Raw genomic sequence first — 19,677 nt, 5'->3', positions numbered from 1 at the left:
CTCCCCGGGCACTCCGGATTCCTCCCACGTCCCGAAAAACATGCAACGTTAATTGGAAACTCTAAATTGTGATTGTGAGTGTCATTGGTCGTTTGTCTCAATGTGCCCTGTGATTGCCTGGCGATCAGTCCAGGGTGTACCCAGTCTCGTGCCCGTTCACAGCTGGGATAGGCTCCAGCACGCCCCGCAATCCTTGCGAGGATAAGCAGCTAAGAGAAAGGATCGATAAGAGGAAATACAAAATATTTTCAATTTAAGACGAAGAATGTCTTTTTATTGAGAATCAGTCCCAATTGTGTGTGTGTGTGTGTGTGTGTGTGTGTGTGTGTGTGTGTGTGTGTGTGTGTGTGTGTGGTGTGTGTGTGTGTGTGTGTGTGTGTGTGTGTGTGTGTGTGTGTGTGTGTGTGTGTGTGTGTGTGAGTAAATATTTGACAAGAGGACGTTGAGCACTTAATAGTTTATTTAAATCATGGTCAACAAAGTTAAAAAAAATACAAATACGGACACGTTCTACACGTCAATACAACTGTTGAATGTGTATTTGGGCAGTAAGTTACACTGTTAATGAATTAATGTTCATAAAAAGTCAATATGACACAGCAAGTGACACTAAAGTAAAAGTGTGACTTTATTTTGTGTGTGGGCGCGCACTATGAGTAGAAGGTGAGGACGCTCTGGTGGTTTCCTCGCACCAGCATGAGAGGAGGAAGTTCCTTGGAGAGCGTTTCCAGCCAGCACATGTAGAGGGCGCTAGAAACCACGCCCTTCCTCGCCAGGGGCATCGTCCTGACCAATCGCAAAAGAGCAGATACCTCTTGAAGGTACACACAATTACAAATACAAACACACGACCATCATCCATCCATTTTCCAAGACGCATATCTTCACAAGGGTCGTGGGAGAGCTGGAACCAATCCCAGACTACACCCTGAACCGGTCGCGGGGGCACGTATCGACACCATCACTGAAAGGGAATCGATCCCATCATAAGAAATCTGTTTTGTTTTCATTAATGTTTTCAGAGATTTACAACAGAATCAAGACCAAAAAGAATTTCTACTTGGAGTTGTTGTTGTTTTTTTTCCCAATAAAAGGTACAATTTAAAAAAAAATGTTTTCTTCGTTTATGTAAAGTGTGTATATTTTTTTCCAAGTATTATTTATTTTTTTTATTTCTCGAAAAAATGGGAGAATAATAGTTGTTGATGTCTATGACAAAAATGTGACAAAATGAATCTTTTGATTTGATTTGAGTTTTTCATGACAAAAACATTTGCCAGAAAAAAAATCACTTCCTTTATCCAAAGTTGGACTTTTTAAATAAATAAAAACGTCAAATTATTTCAAGAAAAAAAAAAAATTTTTGTCATTTTAGACAAAAAGATTAACTATTCTTAGTCCATTAAAAAATATTACGTCCTTTTTAGTGCTGTTGAGGAAAAAGACTCCTTTTATATTTAGGAAAAGTTATTTTTGGCAAAAGGAACCAAACTTATTGGAGAAAAAAACAACCATCTCCCTAAAAAGTGATCTCATCAAAAAATTTTATTTTTCAGATGAAGACTCACATTTTGAGGTAGTCATTATTTCATTTGTACTATTTTTTAAAGAGCAAAAATGTTACTTCTGAGGGAAAATTTAAAAATATGTTGCAAATCTTTTTAACTTTTTTTTACAACAATTCTTCAAGAAACTGATTTTTTTTAACTCAAATTGTTTCAAGTAAAGTCAAATATTTGTATTTTGAAGATAAAAGTAAATATTTTCTCAAGTTCTTTTGAGAAAATGACTTTTTTTTTCCAAGTTAAATGCATGAAAATTAATTTTTGGGAGAAAAAAGTTGCATTTTTACAGATGGTTTGTCAGGGGATTTTTTTTTTCAAGAAAAAAATTCTATTGATATACAACTTTCTTTTGAGGAAAGAAACATTTGAATAAAAAGTCCAGATTTGTCAAGAAGTATATGTCTTTTTTGAGGGGAGGGAGGTGTTGTAGTATTTTTAGTTAAAAAAAAGAAAAAAAAATCTTCCAAAACAAGGATCAATGCTTTTTTTGAGCTACAAAGTTATTTTCAGGGGTGTGTGTAGGGTGTTGTGGTACACTCGTGTGAATTTGATGTGCGCAGCATGGGTTCAGTTCCCAAAAAGTACAAGTCCTTTTTTTCCCCTTTTTGCTCATTTTAGATTTTTTTTCTTTTTAAAATGATTTCGTCATTGGCTGTCGACCAATTCAGGGCGTACCCCGCGTTTCTCCCAAAGATAGCCGGGATGGGCTCCAGCATGCCGGCGACCTGAATGAGGATAAGCGGCTAAGAAAAGGAGCAGTGGTGAAGAAGTATCCTCACATGACGATGAGCTTGGCGTCGCCGGAATGTTCCTTGAGGAGCTCGTTGAGTCGGATCTGCCGATTGCTCTGAACAAGTAAGGCGCGAATGTTGAGGCGGAATTGTCGTGTCAGAGATGTTATGGGGGGGGCGGGCGTGGGCGGGCTCACCTTGGCCTTGTAGAGCTCCAGTTCGTTGTCGGTGATCCTCCAGGGCTGCTCGGCCTTCAGACGCTCGGCCGCCTCCTGGTCCATGTCCTCCTCCTTCAACCTGTACGACTCCACCAGGGCCTTGAACCACAATTTACTACACGGGCACACACACAGATGGCCATTGTCGTGTGTTGCCATGTGTGTGTGTGTGTGTGTTGTGACTTACTTGTGTTTCTTGGGTTTGGTGTTGATATCTCCCAGGACATTGATGTCGGAGAAGTCGATGCGAAATCTGCTCAGCAGCGTTGCCATCCTGGACACACACACACAGATGCAGTAAAATGTAAGCGTTTTTCTTCTTACACTTCTAGGATGTACGCGGGTGTGCGACTGACATGCGTCTGTCATGGTCGATGCGGTTGATTTTCCCTCCGATGAAGACTCGAATGCGGCAGTCGGCCCATTTGCTTCTGTTGGTCAGCAGGTAGGGAAGCAGCAGCGTCAACCCTGATGACCGCGACAACAGCGTGCACACACACACACACGCACACATACAGTGTATTTACTACACAATAGTATGAGTCATTCAATATTATGGTCTGTGAATTCCAACACGTTTAAATATTATTGAGCTATTAGCTTTGTCCTTTGCCACAAATTTATTGGTAAGACTGAATCATATCCTTCTGCTGCTTTATTTTTATCATCAAATCATAATATTCAAGTGGCAGGGCAGTTCGGTGGACCAACTGGCAAGAGTGTTGGCCACATCGTTCTGAGGACCAGGTTTCAAATCCTCGAGCTGGCCGTGTGGGTTCTGCAGTTTCCTCCCACATCCCAAAAACATGCCAAATTAATTGGACACTCTACATTGTTCCAAGGTGTGATTGTAAGTGCGGCTGTTTGTCTCAATGTGCCCTGTGATTGGCTGGCAACCAGTTCAGGGTGTACCCCGCCTCCTGCCCGTCGACAGCTGGGATTGGCTCCAGCACTCCGTGAACCTTGTGAAGATAAGCGGCTAAGAAAATGGATGGATGGAACTATTTGATTATTTTACTGACTGTTTTCTTACAAAATTACATCTTTTTTTTCAAACTCTACAAAATTATCCGCGCCCCCACCCCCCAAAGAAATGGCACTTAAATCCCTTTTTTTTTTTTCTATAAACAACACGGCTTGAATCTCAAAATAACAAACACAACAAACGGGCCTTTTTTCAAAATAAAACTTGTTCTCCCCAACATATACAACTTCCACCTTGGAGCATTTCGACTTCGTTGAATCAAAATTTCCCTTCATCAACTTGACCACAAAGTTTCTTTCATGCGGAGACGCTTCAAAATGACCGTTTGCATGGTTCTGAAATGCATAAAACCAAAAAAGACCTCCGTCGTCAAAGAGCCACCAGACGTCGATGGTTCCTTTTCCTTGTTTCTTCTTGAATTGCTGACTGGCTTCCAGAAGGCGCTGATCGCTCGCACTCAGCGCTGCTTTGCTCTCTGCAGACACACAATGAAGGACTTTGGACTTTGCCATACTAGTTTCATTTGTTCCCTGACCAAGCTTGTAACTCCATTTACTCATATATTAAATCATTTCTTTCCATCGAAATGAATTGAAATGGCATTGATCAAAATGACAGAACTATGGTAGTCACGTGTTTAGCATTTTCTTTTTTTCAATGCTGCTGCACTTAAAGTCTTGTTTTTAAAAAGTTACTGATGATTTCAAATAGTGGCCAGTCACAGCATTTCTTACTGACAGAGAAAAAAAATGCACTTCTTGGATAACAGTAAGAACAAAAAGTGCATAACAGTGAAGACAAAGACAAACAGGTTCATCAAAATCCTGTGAGTGTAGTAAATTATTCAAGGAGCAGATGTGGAAGAGGATTTCAGCCAGCTTCTCTGTGAAATTCAGGATCGTAAGCCAACGTAATGGCTAACGGATTCCTGTAGATGGTGGCATTGCATCACTTTTGATTTGAAATCAGCACAGCTTTTGAGCAGAAGATAAAGATTAGGCGGTGTATTTCTGCTTCTTACGTTGATTATGAAGCCCTTTGTGACTCCTTTGTGGTTACAGTCTATTCAAATAAACTTGAAGTGAAAGCAATGCCAACAGGTTGGATACGTTTGGGGACCTACAGTATGTACTCTGTATATATATCATAAGTAGGGTATGGTGCCACAGTAGGTAAAACAAAGTGCATGGCTTGTGAGAAAAGATGACATACCATGTAAAAAAAAAAAAAAAAAAAAAAGGTTACTGACCTCTAATGATGAGCGGGCTGCTCTGATTGCTGGTGGTCTTGGATGGACTTGAGTCCGAGTCCGAGTCTTTGGTTAAAGTGACGGTGACGAGTGTGTCCTTGTTGATCAGAGGCTTTTCATTGGAACAAGACAGCTCATCTGCAAGGAACACACAAAAACTACACACCCTGGACTTTATCATCACAACCCTCAAGTCCAAAATAGACACTTTGGGATTGGCTGATGGTGTTTCAGGAGACTCTAAGATCAGCAAGAGGCAAGTGATGTCTCTAGGAGTCTCATAGGTACCATTCCAGGATATTTTCAGATCAGCTAATGATGTCAACATTGATCCATCATGTGCCAGGAAACACTCTTGAGATCAACTGATGATGTCTTTCTAAGCCTCTAACAGCAGCCGTTGATGTCTGTTTTGCTTAGCGACAGAGTTGCCCCTGACCTTGTCCTTGGATGTGAGAGATGTCCAGACCCTCCGGAAGCCTCAGGATCACCATCCCGAACTGCAGGTCGAAGGCATCACTGCAGGATAACACCCATAACGCAATTTGGCAAAGAAGAAGAAGAAGAAAGAGAAGAAGAAGAAGTTTCCTACTGGATGATGTTGATATACGTCTCCACGTCGTTCATTGGACCCTCCATCCAGTTGTGCTTGAAGCCCAGCGCCAGAGTATTGGGCTTCAGGCGGCCCAGACCCACGGACTGGCCCAGGAGACACAGCACCCTCGATCAATCGTCAGTCAATCAAACAATGAGGAGGTACGAGGAGCATCGGCGCCACCTGCAGGAGGAAGTGCACGCCGTGTCTGAGCGTGTCGGAGAAAACGGGAGCGTAGAAAGCTTTGATGCGCTTCTTGTTGAGCCAACGCTGACAGCGGGCGTGTTCCTGGGACGCCTCCTTCACGTTGGGACGCCGACACGCCTGCACACACACGAGGCTCATAAAAGGTGTCACCCAAGAGAGAGAGCGCGTCAAAGCCTGTGCTTACAATCCTGACGTGTCCGCACACCATCAGGCCCACGTTCTTTGTGAAGGAATGGACCAGCTGCAGCAGAGCAGGCCGAGAGCTCGGATACCCGGTCAGAACCAAACACTGAGGCCTGTAAGCACAAACGGGAACATTCAGCCACATGGAGACACTGTGAGATCGCCTGATGGGAGCCTTAGCCAGACTAGTATCAACCGATGTTGCTTGTGGATGCAATGAATCAATGCCGGGATGGTCCGCTGATTTCTTTTGGTCGAGCACAACCCCTCAGTTTGAGGTCACCTGAAGTTCTTGACGTGATCCTCCACACCAGTCAGGTTGAGACATTGCGTGAGTGCCTGGTTGTAGATGAGAGCCTGAGTGGATGAGCCCCAGTTGACGTCTTCACCACGCACACGCGGACATTAACAGTGATGGGATGAAGATACTAGTTAGAGGCTTGGGAGTGTGGACGTGCGGAAGGTAGACTGTATTTGGTGGTCACCAGGCTTCTTGTAGCTGACGTAGATGTAGAGCGCCAGGACAATGAGCAGCGTGACAAGTGCCGCCCACCAGTTGATGACAAACATGACCACGCAGCACAAGATGGCGCCCGCCAGAGACACCCACATGTTGTAGTACTTGAAGCTAGGACGCCACCCTATTGTGATGGACAGCAAGGCGTTAGCGCCAATATGGAGTTACGCGACCAAGTGAGTGTGAAAAGCTGTTTTGAGTATTCATTTAATATCCTTGATACCTAGTTATCAAGTTGGTGTTGAGCGAGTAAATAATCAAATACCTTCGATACCCTTGATATAAAAAAAAATGTCACTACTACAACGAGTACAGTCATTTAGAAATCAAGAATACGGAATCGATACTCAAACAGCCTTCCATAAGCAAGTGAGGCACCAAGCTCACCTGGCGAGTTGGCCAGTGAAGCGTGGAAGACGGAGAAGTTGATAAGCGCATAGGACGCCAGGAAAAAGTTGGAGATGATCGGAGCGATGATGTTCAGCTCGGCTGAGGGAAAAGAACAGCAAATGTGGTGGATGCGCATGATGCTAATAACACCAGTACAGTGAACGTGCTTATTGTGGGGAACCAATCCCATTTCAAAGGCCCTTGATGACATCGGCAGTTTTCCATCCTCTCATTGGTTGCACACTGCACCGTCTGCGTCAATGTGCCTTTAAGAGGCGGTGCCCCGTGGAGTGGTGTGTGATATCGGTGAGCCTGGGTGAGTGTCAGGGAGTGAGCTGTGGTCGCAGCAGATCCTCAGCGATAGCGCTCACTGTCTTTGTGTTTTAATGTTCTCTGTGTTCGACAAATGGCTGAAAGGGTCAGCGTGACTGTGGCCCTCACTACCCACACACGAGGTAAGTACAGTGTACCGTAAAAACAATTAAAAACATCACTTTAACAGAACAGGATATAGTGGGTGAACACTGTGGCCATCAGCAGCTACAGATTTAGAATATGTAGCATGTTGGTTGGCTACCAATGAGGATGAAGGCGAGGCCGATGCAGAATGTCAGCACATAGCCGCGCAGGGGCTCGTTATTCTTGCCATAACCTTTGGCAAAGATGCCCAGGCCAGGGTAGATGTTGTCCTTGCACAGAGCCTAAAAACAGAAAACATATAACAGAACAAAGAAAGATGGAAAACATGGCGGGGGGAATGAAGAGGAGTCTGAAATTCAAAGTCAAATTGCAGTGGTGGCGTTTTCTCCGGGGGTAGACACAACTTTCTGCCCTCAAGGGAGAAATAAGTCATTTATCAGCTAATATAAATGAACAAAAACATTTTCCTCTTCATTGCCTATATGATACCTAGCTTGCTGATCTAAAGATACAGGATACATGTACTGTATTCCAAAATATTTCCATTTTAATATTTCATTTGTATTTTCATCTTATACACGCTCTGACACGCTGAAATCTCTAAATTGCCTGTAGGTGTGAGTGCGGGTGTGAATGGTTGTTCTTTTCTATGTGTCCTGCAGTTGGCTGGCAACCAGTTCAGGGTGTGCGCCACTTCTCGCCCAAATGTAGCTGAGATAGGCCCCAGACACCCACGAGCCTAGTGAGGATAAGCGGTTCAGAAAATGAATGGTTGAAGAAAATAATGTGGTAAGATTATAGTTGTGGCGCTGTGCCCTAGGGCTTCCAAATTGTACCCAGCAATCTATAAATGTGGTTCTCTTGGATCTCAATTGCCCAAAAGATACCGTCAAAGGGAAGCGTTTGATGCAATGTCTTAGCGATATATTTATCAATCCATCCATCCATCCATTTTCTTTGCCGCTTATCCTCACGAGGGTCGCAGGAAGTCCTGAAGCCTATCCCAGCTGTCAATGGGCAGGAGGCGCGGTACACCCTGAACTGGTTGTCACCCAATTGCAGAGCACATACAGATAAACAGCCAGACTCACAATCACACCTTGGGGCAATTTGGAGTTTCCAATTAATGTTGCATGTTTTTGGGATCTGGGAGGAAATCGGAGTGCCCGGAGGAAACCCACACAGGATGGGGAAAACATGCAAACTCCACACAGGTGGGGCTGGGATCGAACTCGGGTCGATGTATTTAAAGAAATGAAAATGACAAAGCATGCACAAATCCCTTGGGAAGTTTCATTCCTTTATGTATTAAGACAGCTAAAATGGTTTTTGGGCAAAAAAAGTAGAATGGTGGACAAAAAAGGGGCCAGAATAGAGCCCACTGGTTTCAACAGTTTTCGTGTTTTCACCACCTGGAAGACTTTTGGAGCGCTGACCAACGATGCCAGAGCAGACGACAGGGTGGCCGAGAAGATTCCCGCTGTGATTAGAGGACCGAAGGCCGAGGCCAGACTCATTGCCTGTACACAAACACACGCACACACACACACACTTGAATAATCACAAAAGTACCTTGAGAGTAGAAGCATGCTAATGTATGTTTCCTTGTATGGAATCCTCCAGGCGGCAGGTTGGCCAACTGGTTAGCACAACTGCCTTACAGTTCTGAGGACCAAGGCATGTTCTGACTGTGCTAGTGTGGGTTTTCTCAGTGTACGCTAGTGACCTGAACTTTGAACTAGTGCACTTAGAAAATGAACCAACAGTGGACAAAAATGTGACTGATTCAGATCTTTTATTTCTTTATCTCACACAGAAGAAATTAAATTTCCACAACAGAGTCTGTGTGTGTGTGTGGTGTGTGTGTGTGTGTGTGTGTGTGTGTGTGTGTGTGTGTGTGTAGGTGTCAACAATGAGTGGATTCATTTGTACCAGAAGCTCGTGACTCACAACAACAACAACAACACTATTGTCCCCAAGCACAGACACATGGACATTGATATTTTTGCAGGCTAGCTAGCCAGCCTACCTGGAAGTCGTTCATGAGTCCGTACTGACATCCTCCCTCCATGCAAATGGAGAAGTCGTACCCCAGGGTACATGCGGCGGTGTCCGTGCAGTTGATGGTGTCACTCAGCGTGTCGTTGACGTCGCCTGTAGCGTCTCTCACCATGCACGAGCCTGAAAGATCACCATGACGCACAGTTAGTTAGCGAAGTGCTGAGATGGAGGCTAATGATGTCACAAAGCCATCACTGACCAGCAGAGATGGCCACGCCCACGTAGGTGATGCCCGTGATCAGGATGGCCAGCAGTGTTCCTTTGGGAATGGCAGACTGGGGGTCCTGAAAGATGGACGCCACAAAAATGATTGCAGCTGTAGTGATTAAAGAGTAGGCTCAGTCTCTCTTGACTCCTGTTGCTAGCGGGTCATTTATGTGTTGGTCAAACGTACGCTGAGGTCTCCAGAGATGTTGGCCCCTGCCAGGATCCCGGTGGCTGCCGGAAAGAAGATGGCAAACACGGAGAAGAAGGTCTCGTCCTCCCGGAAGTCTGGACCCAAATTTTCCACAAAGATGGCAGCTGCAGAGATGCGAAAGAATATCAGACACAATGTCAAAGCAACGGGTGGTGCTTTGTAAGACCATTTTGACCAATCGTAAGCCTGAAGAATGTCAAGGAAGGAAAAGACCAACAGCGAATTGCTCTGCGCTCCTCTGATAACAATGTGTCTGAGATTGAGTCACTCGGGGGATTGACTGACGATGTCTGCATGCAACTGATGTGCCAGGAGACACTCTGGGTTTGGCTGATGTCATCTGTTGATCTCAAAGAAATGATACCAAGAGCTACTGTAACATTGGCTGGTGATGTCTGCGTGGCTTCGTCTGTATTTATGTCAAGTGTGTCAGGAATCTCTCTCGTGCCACTCTTGGATCGACTGATTGCTGTACATAATCTAAGGGCGCCTCTCGCGTCCCTTTCATGTAACGTTCCTAGCTCTTTACTCCTCAAAACAATCAGCGCAACCTGGAAGCTGTTGTCATCCCGCCACATTGAGGGGCGTCTTAAACCCCCATCGAGGTATGACCATAGATCAATGAAGAGGCTCCACGGGCCAGTTTGAATCCCATCTGTTTCCTCTGCAGAAGTTCCACATCGCCTTGATGGTGACATTTGAAAAGGGATGTGTACCAGTTGGATTGTTGAATGGAGCAGAAGGTCACATTAGAGAGCTGATGTCCTGCTTTCATCATTTTAGTTTGATTTTAGATGACCTGCCCAAATGTATCACCTTTATAAAACTAAATACAAAGACGTTTGTGATGATGAGGATTGGGGCAAGTGTTGGGGCTAAGACTGTTTAGGATGGGTTAAGGTTAGGAATAGATGAATGGGAATCATTCACAAACTTGTTTTGCCTTTTCCTAATAACACCACCCGCATGGTTTTATAATGCACCAAGAATGACTGTAAGATTGTTTGGTGATGTCTTTATCCCTTTATACTGTGCCAGATCCACTGATGAGTTCTGTATTCATCTGTGGTGGCTCAGGAACACTTTGAGATCAAGATCGGCATGTGCCAGGAGTTACTCCAGGATCGGCTGATGGTGTCTGCAGATGTACTGAAATATCAGTTGGTAATGTCTACTGTCAAGAGACACACTTGAATTGACATTTTAAAAATCTTGTCTGGGTAGTACACGTGTTCATATTTGCCTGACTTTGATATCCAAAGAATCCCTTGGCCTTCTTTTCCTGGACAGGAATGAGGCTTCCGATGAAGTAATTTGCGATGGCTGCCAGCAGGACGAGCAGCAGGACGATTTGGGCTTTGGCCTCCCACTCCATCCCGGCCACCGAGATGCCCAGCAGCAGGATGACGGTCAGCGTGCCCACGATGCGGATGTCGTTCAGCTCGTCTGTCATCAGGGCGTTCACGTCCTGAGGTAAAAGCCAGAGGATGAAGTGGCCAAAAAAGTCGATGAGGGCATCGCAGTCGGCGTTCCTCACGTTGAGCATCTCCACCACCGTCTCGGCAAAGCCAACCACGTACATGGCCACCGCCACAGCGTTTGCGAAGGCGAAGATCAGGCCGATGGAGCCCCCGAACTCTGGACCCAAGCTCCTGGAGATCAGATAATAAGCGCCACCTGGAAAATTGTGAAAAGAACCAGGATGTGCTGGTAAGTTTTGCAATGAGACCAAGGTCTTTGCTTTTTTTTTTTTTTTTTTTTTTTTTTTTGCGATAAGATTGTATTTTTTCCAGATACGGGGAAAATGATAATGTAAAAATAAACTTTTTTTTTCATTGTTTGGACATAAAGTGGTGGTAAATAGATTTTAGACAAAAATGATGTTTGTTCCATGATATTTTTTTTACTTTACATGAGGAAAAATATGAAAATTAAAGTTGTAATCTACAAGATAAAAAGGGTTGTTTTTAGATTTTTAAAAAAATTTTAAATAAGAGGAAGAAGTACTATTATGAAAATAGTCAACATTAACAAGAGAAGTGATATTTATTTCAAGATACGATACATTTCTTACATAGAAGTTGTCAACTGTAATATTATGAGAAGAGTGTATTTTTCAAGAATAAAGCCTTGCTTCGCATTGAAAATGTGAAATCTCATTAATATATTTTTCTAGATAAAGTTGTGTTTTACTAAATTAATTTTGATGAGATAAAAATCCCAATTTATGAAAAGAACATTCATCAAAGTGAAGATGAAAATAGATATTTTTCTCTTATCTTCTATAATATTACTTCCCAAAATAAAACTACTTTTTTCTTACAAAAGATATACTTACAAATTAAAAAAACAAAAATTCTGAAAATGGAACTAAATTATTCTTCACCAGGAATTTTGTGTTGTTTGTTAAAAAAATAATGTTGAAATAAATAATATAATAATTTAATTTTTAATAATGAATAATAATAATAATTAATTTTAAAATTTCCATCAATAAAAGTAGTTCATTAAAAAATATACATTAAAAAGTCCTAAAATGGAACTACTTCATGAATTAATTTCACAAAACATCTTTTTATTTTTATTTATTTATTTATTTATTTGCTTTTTCACCTCCTCGTACGAAGCCGTTGGTGGCAATGGCGGACGTGGACAGCCCGGTGATGGTGGTCACCAGCGTGGCCATCAGGATGATGGCGATGGTTAGTCCTGTTCACACATCAAACGTTAATTGATTGCACAGATAAAACCTCGATGGAGGAACGAGTGCAGTCGTCGTACCGATGCCGGCCTGTCCCACGATCCACGACATCCGGATGAAGAGCATCACGCCCCAAATGTTGAGCATGCATCGGACCTGCAACAGATGCTGCATTTTAACCCTTCAAAATGAGCCCTTTCATGACAATTGTAATTAGTGTGTCAACTGATGATTATTTTAACAATTGATCAACTTGTCAATAATTTTTTCAATTCATCGGTGAAATTGGATTAAAAAAACATTTTCTAATGCCCATCCATTCATTCAAAAACCGGACGCTATTTGAAATTGACATTGTTGAACGTACACATAAGTTGATGAAGATTCATATTTAATTAAACAGAAGCAGAAATTTTGAGGATTTGGACAATTTGAAGCTACACAATGTCCCTATAAACAATTTATTGATTATCAAAGGAGTCAAGTAATTTGAAAATTGATCATTTGCCAATTAATATATTTTGCACCATTATGAGCAATACAATGAAATGTTCACTTTACTTTCAAACCAAAATATGAGGTTGTTATTGGAAAAAATAATATACTGCAAGTGTGACGAGTAATAAATAAATAGAAAGGGATAAAACCCTTAAAAGCTGTATACTTTTTCAGAAAAATATGCCCTTAAAATTGTTACAATAACAGTTTTTTTTACATAAAAATGTGTTCATTTTGAGATTTTCAGTCTTATTTTTTATTTTTGAAATGTGGAAATTGTTTTTAAATGGAAAAAAACAACTCATGAGTATAAGGTTGTAAATTTACAGATAAAAAGATTGTTTCCAAGATGTAAATATATGTTTTGTTTTGTTTTTTTAAAAAACACAACCCCCCTCCCCACACACACACACACACACACAAATAACATTTTAACAACTGTTGTTTCGTTTTTGGGTTATTGATATTATTTCATCAAACACAAAAATGACTTTTGTTTTAGATAAAATTGGAATTTTGTTTTTGGGGGGCGGCCTTGGAATCATATGATAATGAATTCAGATTTTTCAAAATTGAAATGTAAATTGCTTTTTAGGTCAAAGTTGAATATTTCAAGAGAAAAATCCTTTAAAATTAGGAAAAAAATCTAAATGATGAAAAGTCTTTTTTTTAGGATTAATTAGTCTCCCCCCCCAAAAAAAAAAACAATATTGCAATAGGTAGTTTATTTTTACTGAAGTGATATTATCTCATTGAATACATATTTTTTTCTACGCAAGTTAAATTTTTAGGGAGAAAAAAAAATCCAAATTTTCGAAATAATTTTCATTTCTTAAGATAATTGCGTGAGAAATCCTTGCAAACGTCTCAAAACAAAGTTGTCCTGCATGTGGCAGAAGTGTTATTTTTCCAGAATACAAGATGGATTTTTTTTCCCAATTTAAAAAAAAATCATGTTTAGCAGCGCAAAAATGACGGTATTGGAATAATGAAGTAGAACCTGCAGGTGTAAAGGAAACTGCTTATTGTTGCGTGCAGTGTGAATGTAGTACCAGGACTCCTTTGACCCAACCAAACTTGACAGCCGTTCCTTTGGCCTGCTTGGCCGCCCGGGCCGCCGCCTCCTCGGCAGCTGACGGCTCCTCCCCGTTAGCCATCCCATCCTCAAGAGGATCCTGACCAATGTCACGAAAATATCATCGCAGGTAACAAGTAAAAACATGCATTACATTTCTGAGACAAAATTTTTTAAAAATTGAATGGGCTAAAACATGACACCCGTGGGAGTCAACCCAAACACTGGAGTCGTGTGTCCACGTCCTTGTGTCCAATGACGTCATCAATCCCAGCTCACCCAGAAGGTGGGCGTGAAGGGAACGAATGAGGAATGTCATCTCATTGACTGAATCTTTTGTGGACGCTTCGTTAGGTACACCCTCTTATGCGCTTTATTGCTCAACAGAAGCAAATCTAAACCTAAAACTATGGACTCCGTTTTAATGGACTGTGCAACCATATCTCAGTGTAAAAAGTGGCATCCACTGATTTTGCCAAAGTGGTCTGTGCCAAGGTGGGCAGACGGTGTGCAGCAAGATGTCACACTTTTGACTGCTGAGTAAATGACATTTCAGGGAATTGATTGATGTGCAGCAGGGGTACACCACGAACTGGTTGCTAGCCAATCGCAGGGCACGTGGAGACGGACACCAATCACACCTATGGGCAATTTAGGGTCTCCAATTAATGCATGTTTTTTGGGAAGTGGGAGGAAACCAGAGTGCCCAGAGAAAACCCGAGCAGGCACGGGGAGAACATGCAAACTCCACACAGGCGGGGCTGGGATTTGAACCCCGCTCTTCAGAACGGTGAGACCAACACTCTAACTGGTAGCCCCACCGTGCTGCCCAAATTTACATTTAAGTATGAAATTACAATCACCGGGTGTCAACCATTCACAGAGTTATGCAAGGCAAGCGCTGGATTTACGCCAGCTGTGAAAATCGAGCCCCATGAGATGGGTTCCCATTTTCATGCATTTACCTTGTCAAGTTGTTCATGGAGTTCAGCGAGCGAGGGTCTGTTCATCTTCTCACCGAGCGTGGCCTCCGTGTGGCGGTAGAAGTCGATGTTGGGCACGGCGTCCACGGTGTTGTGTCCGAAGGTCCTCATGTAGTACGTGTTGGAGTGTGTGTCCGACATCTGCGTCTGCCCCGTGCCCGTTGAATGCAGGCTGACCGAGTCGCTCCGCGTCCCGTCCGGCTCCAGGAAAACATCCGGCGGCAGCCCGATGTCGGCGGCACTGCCCAAGGCCCCGGGGTCGGCGAAGCCCACCCGGAAGCGGCCCCTCGACTCATCCTCGTGGACCACGTCCACGTGGAAGCGGGTCTCGGCGGGATCACCCGTCCCCAAGTTTTGGCCCGACATTCCGAAGAACTAGCGATGAGGCAAAGTCGACTGCACCTCCAGGATTTACTAACGAGAAGCAGAACCTATCCTGCAAAAATTGGGCTTGAAAAACAAGAAAGTCATAGAGTTAGGGATGTGTTATTTGAGTCGGGCTCTATGCTTTGGATCACTGTCAATTTGCGCCCGGCTGATGTTTTGCGACACTGCTTTCAGTATTTCCACGTCATGTTCTTTCCTCGTGATGACATATATTTTGTGAAGTGCATTATTAGTCCCTCCTGTAACAACACATCTCCACAACAAAACACTGGCACCCCCGTATTTCACCGGTGCGATGGTGTTCTCACGTTTGCAAACCTTGCTCTTTGTCCTCCAAACGATACTCATTATTACCAAACAGTTCAATTTTCATTTTGTCAGCCCACAAAGATGTCTCCAAATATTCAGGTTTTTGCTCCTCCGTAATCTGTCTTTTTGTTGTTTCTTTTGGAACGATGGTTTCTTCCTGGCAGAGTGACCGCTCACCCCGCGTGGGTACAGTACTCATTTTACTGTGGATAATGACACACACTACCAGCTTCAGACAGCATCTTCCCAAGTTCTTGAAGAGGAAATCCAGTCCTTTGCATGAACAGTGTATCCAGTAGGGCATGTAATATGTACCCTATTTTGACAATGTGATGTTAAATCCTCTCTCATTTAATAGTGTTTTGAGAAGATTTTTATCGACAATTACAAATTTTCAGGGGCGCTGCCATTTTCGCAAGTCACATGACCGGAATTGACGTGTACCGTGCCGCAACAAAGGCTAAATTGCATGGGACACCATTTATGCCCAGCGCAAATTTCTCGTACTTATCCTTATCTAATGAAGAAATAGGAGTATCGGTTGATCGGGAAGACAGAGGAATACTTCCATACAGATTTGAACCTGTGGCTATAATTAATGTTGAGTATTCGGATGGTTCTTCGGGCGGAGTGACGCAGAGTCTGACCACTCGAAGGCCTACGCGCGACTTAAGTGCGTAAACAAAGGCCCCCGGGAGCCGCGGATGGTTCTTCGGACAGAAATAACGCGGAGTCTGACGCGCAAGCTCCGGTGGCGGGCCGCGAGCCGAGCTTCCAGGCGACGGAGGCCGCTAGCCCCGGACGCCGAAGCTAGGCTAAAGGCCTCCCTGGACACCGAAGCTCGGCTCGCGGCCTTTGGCGGCGGCGGAGGCCTTTAACCAAGCTTTGACGTCCGGGGCTAACGAATCCGAATAATTGTTTGAACAGAAGAACTGGGCACCTTCACGAATCTGGAAATTGCACCCAAGTTTTTACTTATATCTTGGATGATTTGACTTTCCCATGATTTTAGACAATGGAGCAGTGTTTCAGATGTGTTTGTTCAAATACATCCACAAGTGTGTTTTCAATAAGCCTGTTAGAAGCTTCAAAATAAATGTCATCATTTGAGTTTTCCTAAATTGTTCAAAGACAACTTCTGACTCTGAAGAAAATTGTGAAAAATTGGATTAAAAATCATTCGATTTTTCTTCTGGTATTTGGTAAATCGAAATAACTTTGGTAATCCGAATTGACAGAAAACAGGAAAACTTTATAGTCTTGTTTCATGTCCGACTGAGAAAAAAAATTCATATATATGTTTCAATATAGCGTTTGTAAACTTTACGTTTCAGCTACAGTATATATAAACGCGATGAATCACGAGTGGTACACATCTTTTAGTGGTACGTGAACGAGTCATTGAATTTGTTTTAAACTGTGAATAAAGTTAGGTGGCTTTCTTTTAAATCCAGTATAGCGCATTAGTTAAGTACAGTTCAGTTGTTTTGATTTTGAAGTAAATGGAAAAAAATAAGAACAAGTGTTGATTTCAATTTAGTTTTTCCACTTGGCAGGATGATTTTGGAATATTCCCACCTGAAAATGGCCTTCTGCAGTATTCCCACTTGAAACTTCAGTCGTGATAATCCCAGTTTCTTGTTCTGAAGGTTGTGATGAAGCTCGTCCGCTGTCAGTGTGAGTGCGACACAAGCAGAATACACTTGACTCGGCTTCAAGTGGCTTATTGTCATCCGTGGCCCCCACCCGCAAGACCAACCATCACCCACAGCCCCCACACTCTCTCGGAGGACGTGACTTCGAGGGATCCTGGCAAGCAGGATGGAGATGGAGAGCAATGGAAAAGCTCTCATTTACTGTATCTGCCTTTCAAAATGAAAAAAGTCTTAATATCAAATAAATATAGAGTAGTTTTTCAAATCATAGTACTGTATATAGACGATCCAGGCCACCATTGGACAGGAGGCAGGAGTTCCCAACCAATTGCAGCCCACATCGAGAGAGACAGCATTTGCACTCACAATCACACAAAAGAAAAATTTAGTTTCTGCAATTAATGCATGTTTTTTGGATGTGTACGCTACCACCTGGCCGATGACAGCTGGGATAGGCTGCAGTACTCCCGCGACCCTCGTGTGGATAAGCGGCTCAGAAAATGGATGGATAAATGAAAATATCTGACTGCAGGTCAGATGCTTGGCTGTCACTGTCAAGTGCTCCATTGTCATCCATCGACACCCCCCTCCCTTGTGCCCCCCCCCTCCCTCGAGTGACAGCCCCACCCTCCCCCAGTCATCTTCCGCGACGTCCCAGACGAGCATGAACATGTCAAATGAAAGATGTCAGTCTTCCATTCACTTATTTCCATACCTTGCATTCGCATTGACCACGTTAATAACCAATCAGTATCTTCTGCTGTACATAAAATGTCGACAACAAAGACAAACAATTGTTCTGCCTGTGGCATCTTCAGCGTATGTGTGAATGCATGTGTACACTGATTAGCATGAGAACAACTGCTGCTTTTTCCCAAATGGAGAAGCAGAACCAAAAGCACGACATCTTCTTTAGTCCTTTGTCCGTGTTGACCTGGAATATTCCATTGCGCAGCACGGTGCATATGTTGTTAGCATGTCTGTCGCAAGCCACAAAAGTTTCTGGGGTCGACTCTTGAGTCACCTCTTCCTTGTGGGGAACCGAGACCCTTCATTCTCCAGAGGCGTGAATGTCAATGTGAATGCCAGTTTGTCTACATATGCGCTGCCATTGGATGGTGACCACTCTGCTGTGTCCTGCAATGAGTTGGTGACCATTCCCGTGTTTGTCAAGGTGTTTTTCTGCCCTTGGCCCATATTGGTTTACTGGTTACCATTTTGATGCTTTCATCAAATGTTGTCAAGGGGATCAACTATGGATTCGTTTTTGGGGGCCCTGCAGATATATATTATATATCATATTCTCTCATGACTACTAACTCTGTCTGACCAACTTCTCAGTGGAGAGGTTAGTAGTTAGCTCTGTGGTTATATTACTACCGGTATTACAAAATGTGGTACACTGTGAGACATCTCTCAATGTGATGCAACGCAGATATAAACAAACACCAACAGCGATTTCACTGAGTTTCCCCATAAATGGTCATGACTGTAATTAGGCAACACGACGCTATCATTGTTAGCATGTCTGCTTCAAAAATGACAGAACTCACAGTCTTGTTTGGAGTTTGCATGTGCTTGCATTGATTTTCTCTTGGTACTCTGGTTTTTTTCTGCATTCCAGAAACTTGCGTAATAGGTTAATTAATTCCAAATGCTCAAAGGTGTGAATGTGAATCAATGGCAAGTAGGGAAGACATTTTATTGATTGTACCTGATCATGTTGTTTTAGTGTTTTCAAGTAGTGGGTACATGCTAATTTCAGTGAACTGCTGTTAGTTTTAGTTAGAGGATATTACCTGCAGTTAGCGTCGGTCATCTTCAATTATCTGTTATCTTCAAATAGTTGCTGTTAGACACACACACACACACACACACACAACAGTTACTTCTGTTAGTTTCAGTCAGCTAGCATCTTGTGGTGCAGTAGCCACTTCTAAAGGGACTAGACTGGGAACCAGACCTCCATCATTATGTCTGCAGAAGACATTTTGTCACAGTTATGGTTGAGTAATTTAACAACACATCATAGCTATCCTGCTAGCTAACATCAAAGTACTACAGCTATACTGTACCGTTAAATCTGATCAACAGGCAAGTCAATCAATTAACCAGTCCCTTAATGATCATCTTGGTTATTTCTGAACTTCCACTACGTTTATGTTGGAATCAACTTACCTGTTGAAATGTGAAATGCAACCAGAGGATCAGTCTCCCTTCAAAGCAATTTACCTCGTGTCACATTTTTTGGCTGACATGTGGTTGTCACACATACAAACCCCTCCCGTAGAAAATAAAGCTAAACTCATCATTAAAGCCAGTTCCTGTATTCTGAATGGATCTGTCATGGTCAAATGATTTGAAATGCTTTGTTTATCAGCGGTGTAAGGGGAACTATTGACAACTGGAACTATGTATGATATCATGGTGAAAAGGACTCTAGTTGACATCATTAGTGACATCATCAGTGATGGGAAGAAGATGCTTTACAGATGGCATTCAGTCATCTTATTTTATTGAACCGAAATAT

The 19,677-nt window shown here is 42.8% G+C and overlaps 1 protein-coding gene across 2 annotated transcripts; it reads right to left on the bottom strand.

Annotated features, from left to right (window-relative positions):
• Positions 1-473: 473 nt before the first annotated feature.
• On the bottom strand, positions 474-19,536 carry LOC133499544 (solute carrier family 12 member 2-like). Of its 2 annotated transcripts, XM_061817691.1 has the most exons (28): positions 19,326-19,536; positions 18,947-18,996; positions 17,071-17,161; positions 14,779-15,246; positions 13,791-13,913; positions 12,321-12,396; positions 12,153-12,248; positions 11,077-11,216; positions 10,788-11,007; positions 9,516-9,643; positions 9,321-9,405; positions 9,090-9,241; positions 8,473-8,580; positions 7,218-7,341; positions 6,638-6,739; positions 6,219-6,374; positions 6,017-6,116; positions 5,735-5,846; positions 5,527-5,667; positions 5,341-5,447; positions 5,188-5,267; positions 4,749-4,886; positions 3,861-3,974; positions 2,871-2,982; positions 2,702-2,788; positions 2,494-2,629; positions 2,345-2,412; positions 474-786 (listed from the first exon to the last, which is right to left on the bottom strand). In XM_061817691.1, the coding sequence occupies exons 4-28, from the start codon at positions 15,160-15,162 to the stop codon at positions 651-653; spliced, it is 3,225 nt and encodes a 1,074-aa protein (XP_061673675.1). In that variant the 5' UTR covers positions 15,163-15,246; positions 17,071-17,161; positions 18,947-18,996; positions 19,326-19,536; the 3' UTR covers positions 474-650. The 2 variants fall into 2 exon arrangements, with proteins under 2 accessions (XP_061673675.1, XP_061673674.1); XM_061817690.1 differs by lacking the exon at positions 17,071-17,161.
• Between the last annotated feature and the right edge of the window lie 141 nt (positions 19,537-19,677).

The sequence above is a fragment of the Syngnathoides biaculeatus genome, chromosome 4 (assembly GCF_019802595.1).
Source record: "Syngnathoides biaculeatus isolate LvHL_M chromosome 4, ASM1980259v1, whole genome shotgun sequence".
NCBI classification, from domain to species: Eukaryota; Metazoa; Chordata; class Actinopteri; order Syngnathiformes; family Syngnathidae; genus Syngnathoides; species Syngnathoides biaculeatus.
This window is presented reverse-complemented; position numbering and strand designations above follow the sequence as displayed.

Bases quoted from the DNA above. Each gene is read 5' to 3' on its own strand.
- LOC133499544 (XM_061817691.1), bottom strand. From the start codon at position 15,162: ATGTCGGGCCAAAACTTGGGGACGGGTGATCCCGCCGAGACCCGCTTC. The intron at 9,406-9,515 runs GTACGTTTGACC...TCCATCTTTCAG, and splicing joins ACATCTCTGGAGACCTCAGC to GACCCCCAGTCTGCCATTCC. The intron at 787-2,344 runs GTGAGGATACTT...GCGATTGGTCAG, and splicing joins GACGCCAAGCTCATCGTCAT to GACGATGCCCCTGGCGAGGA.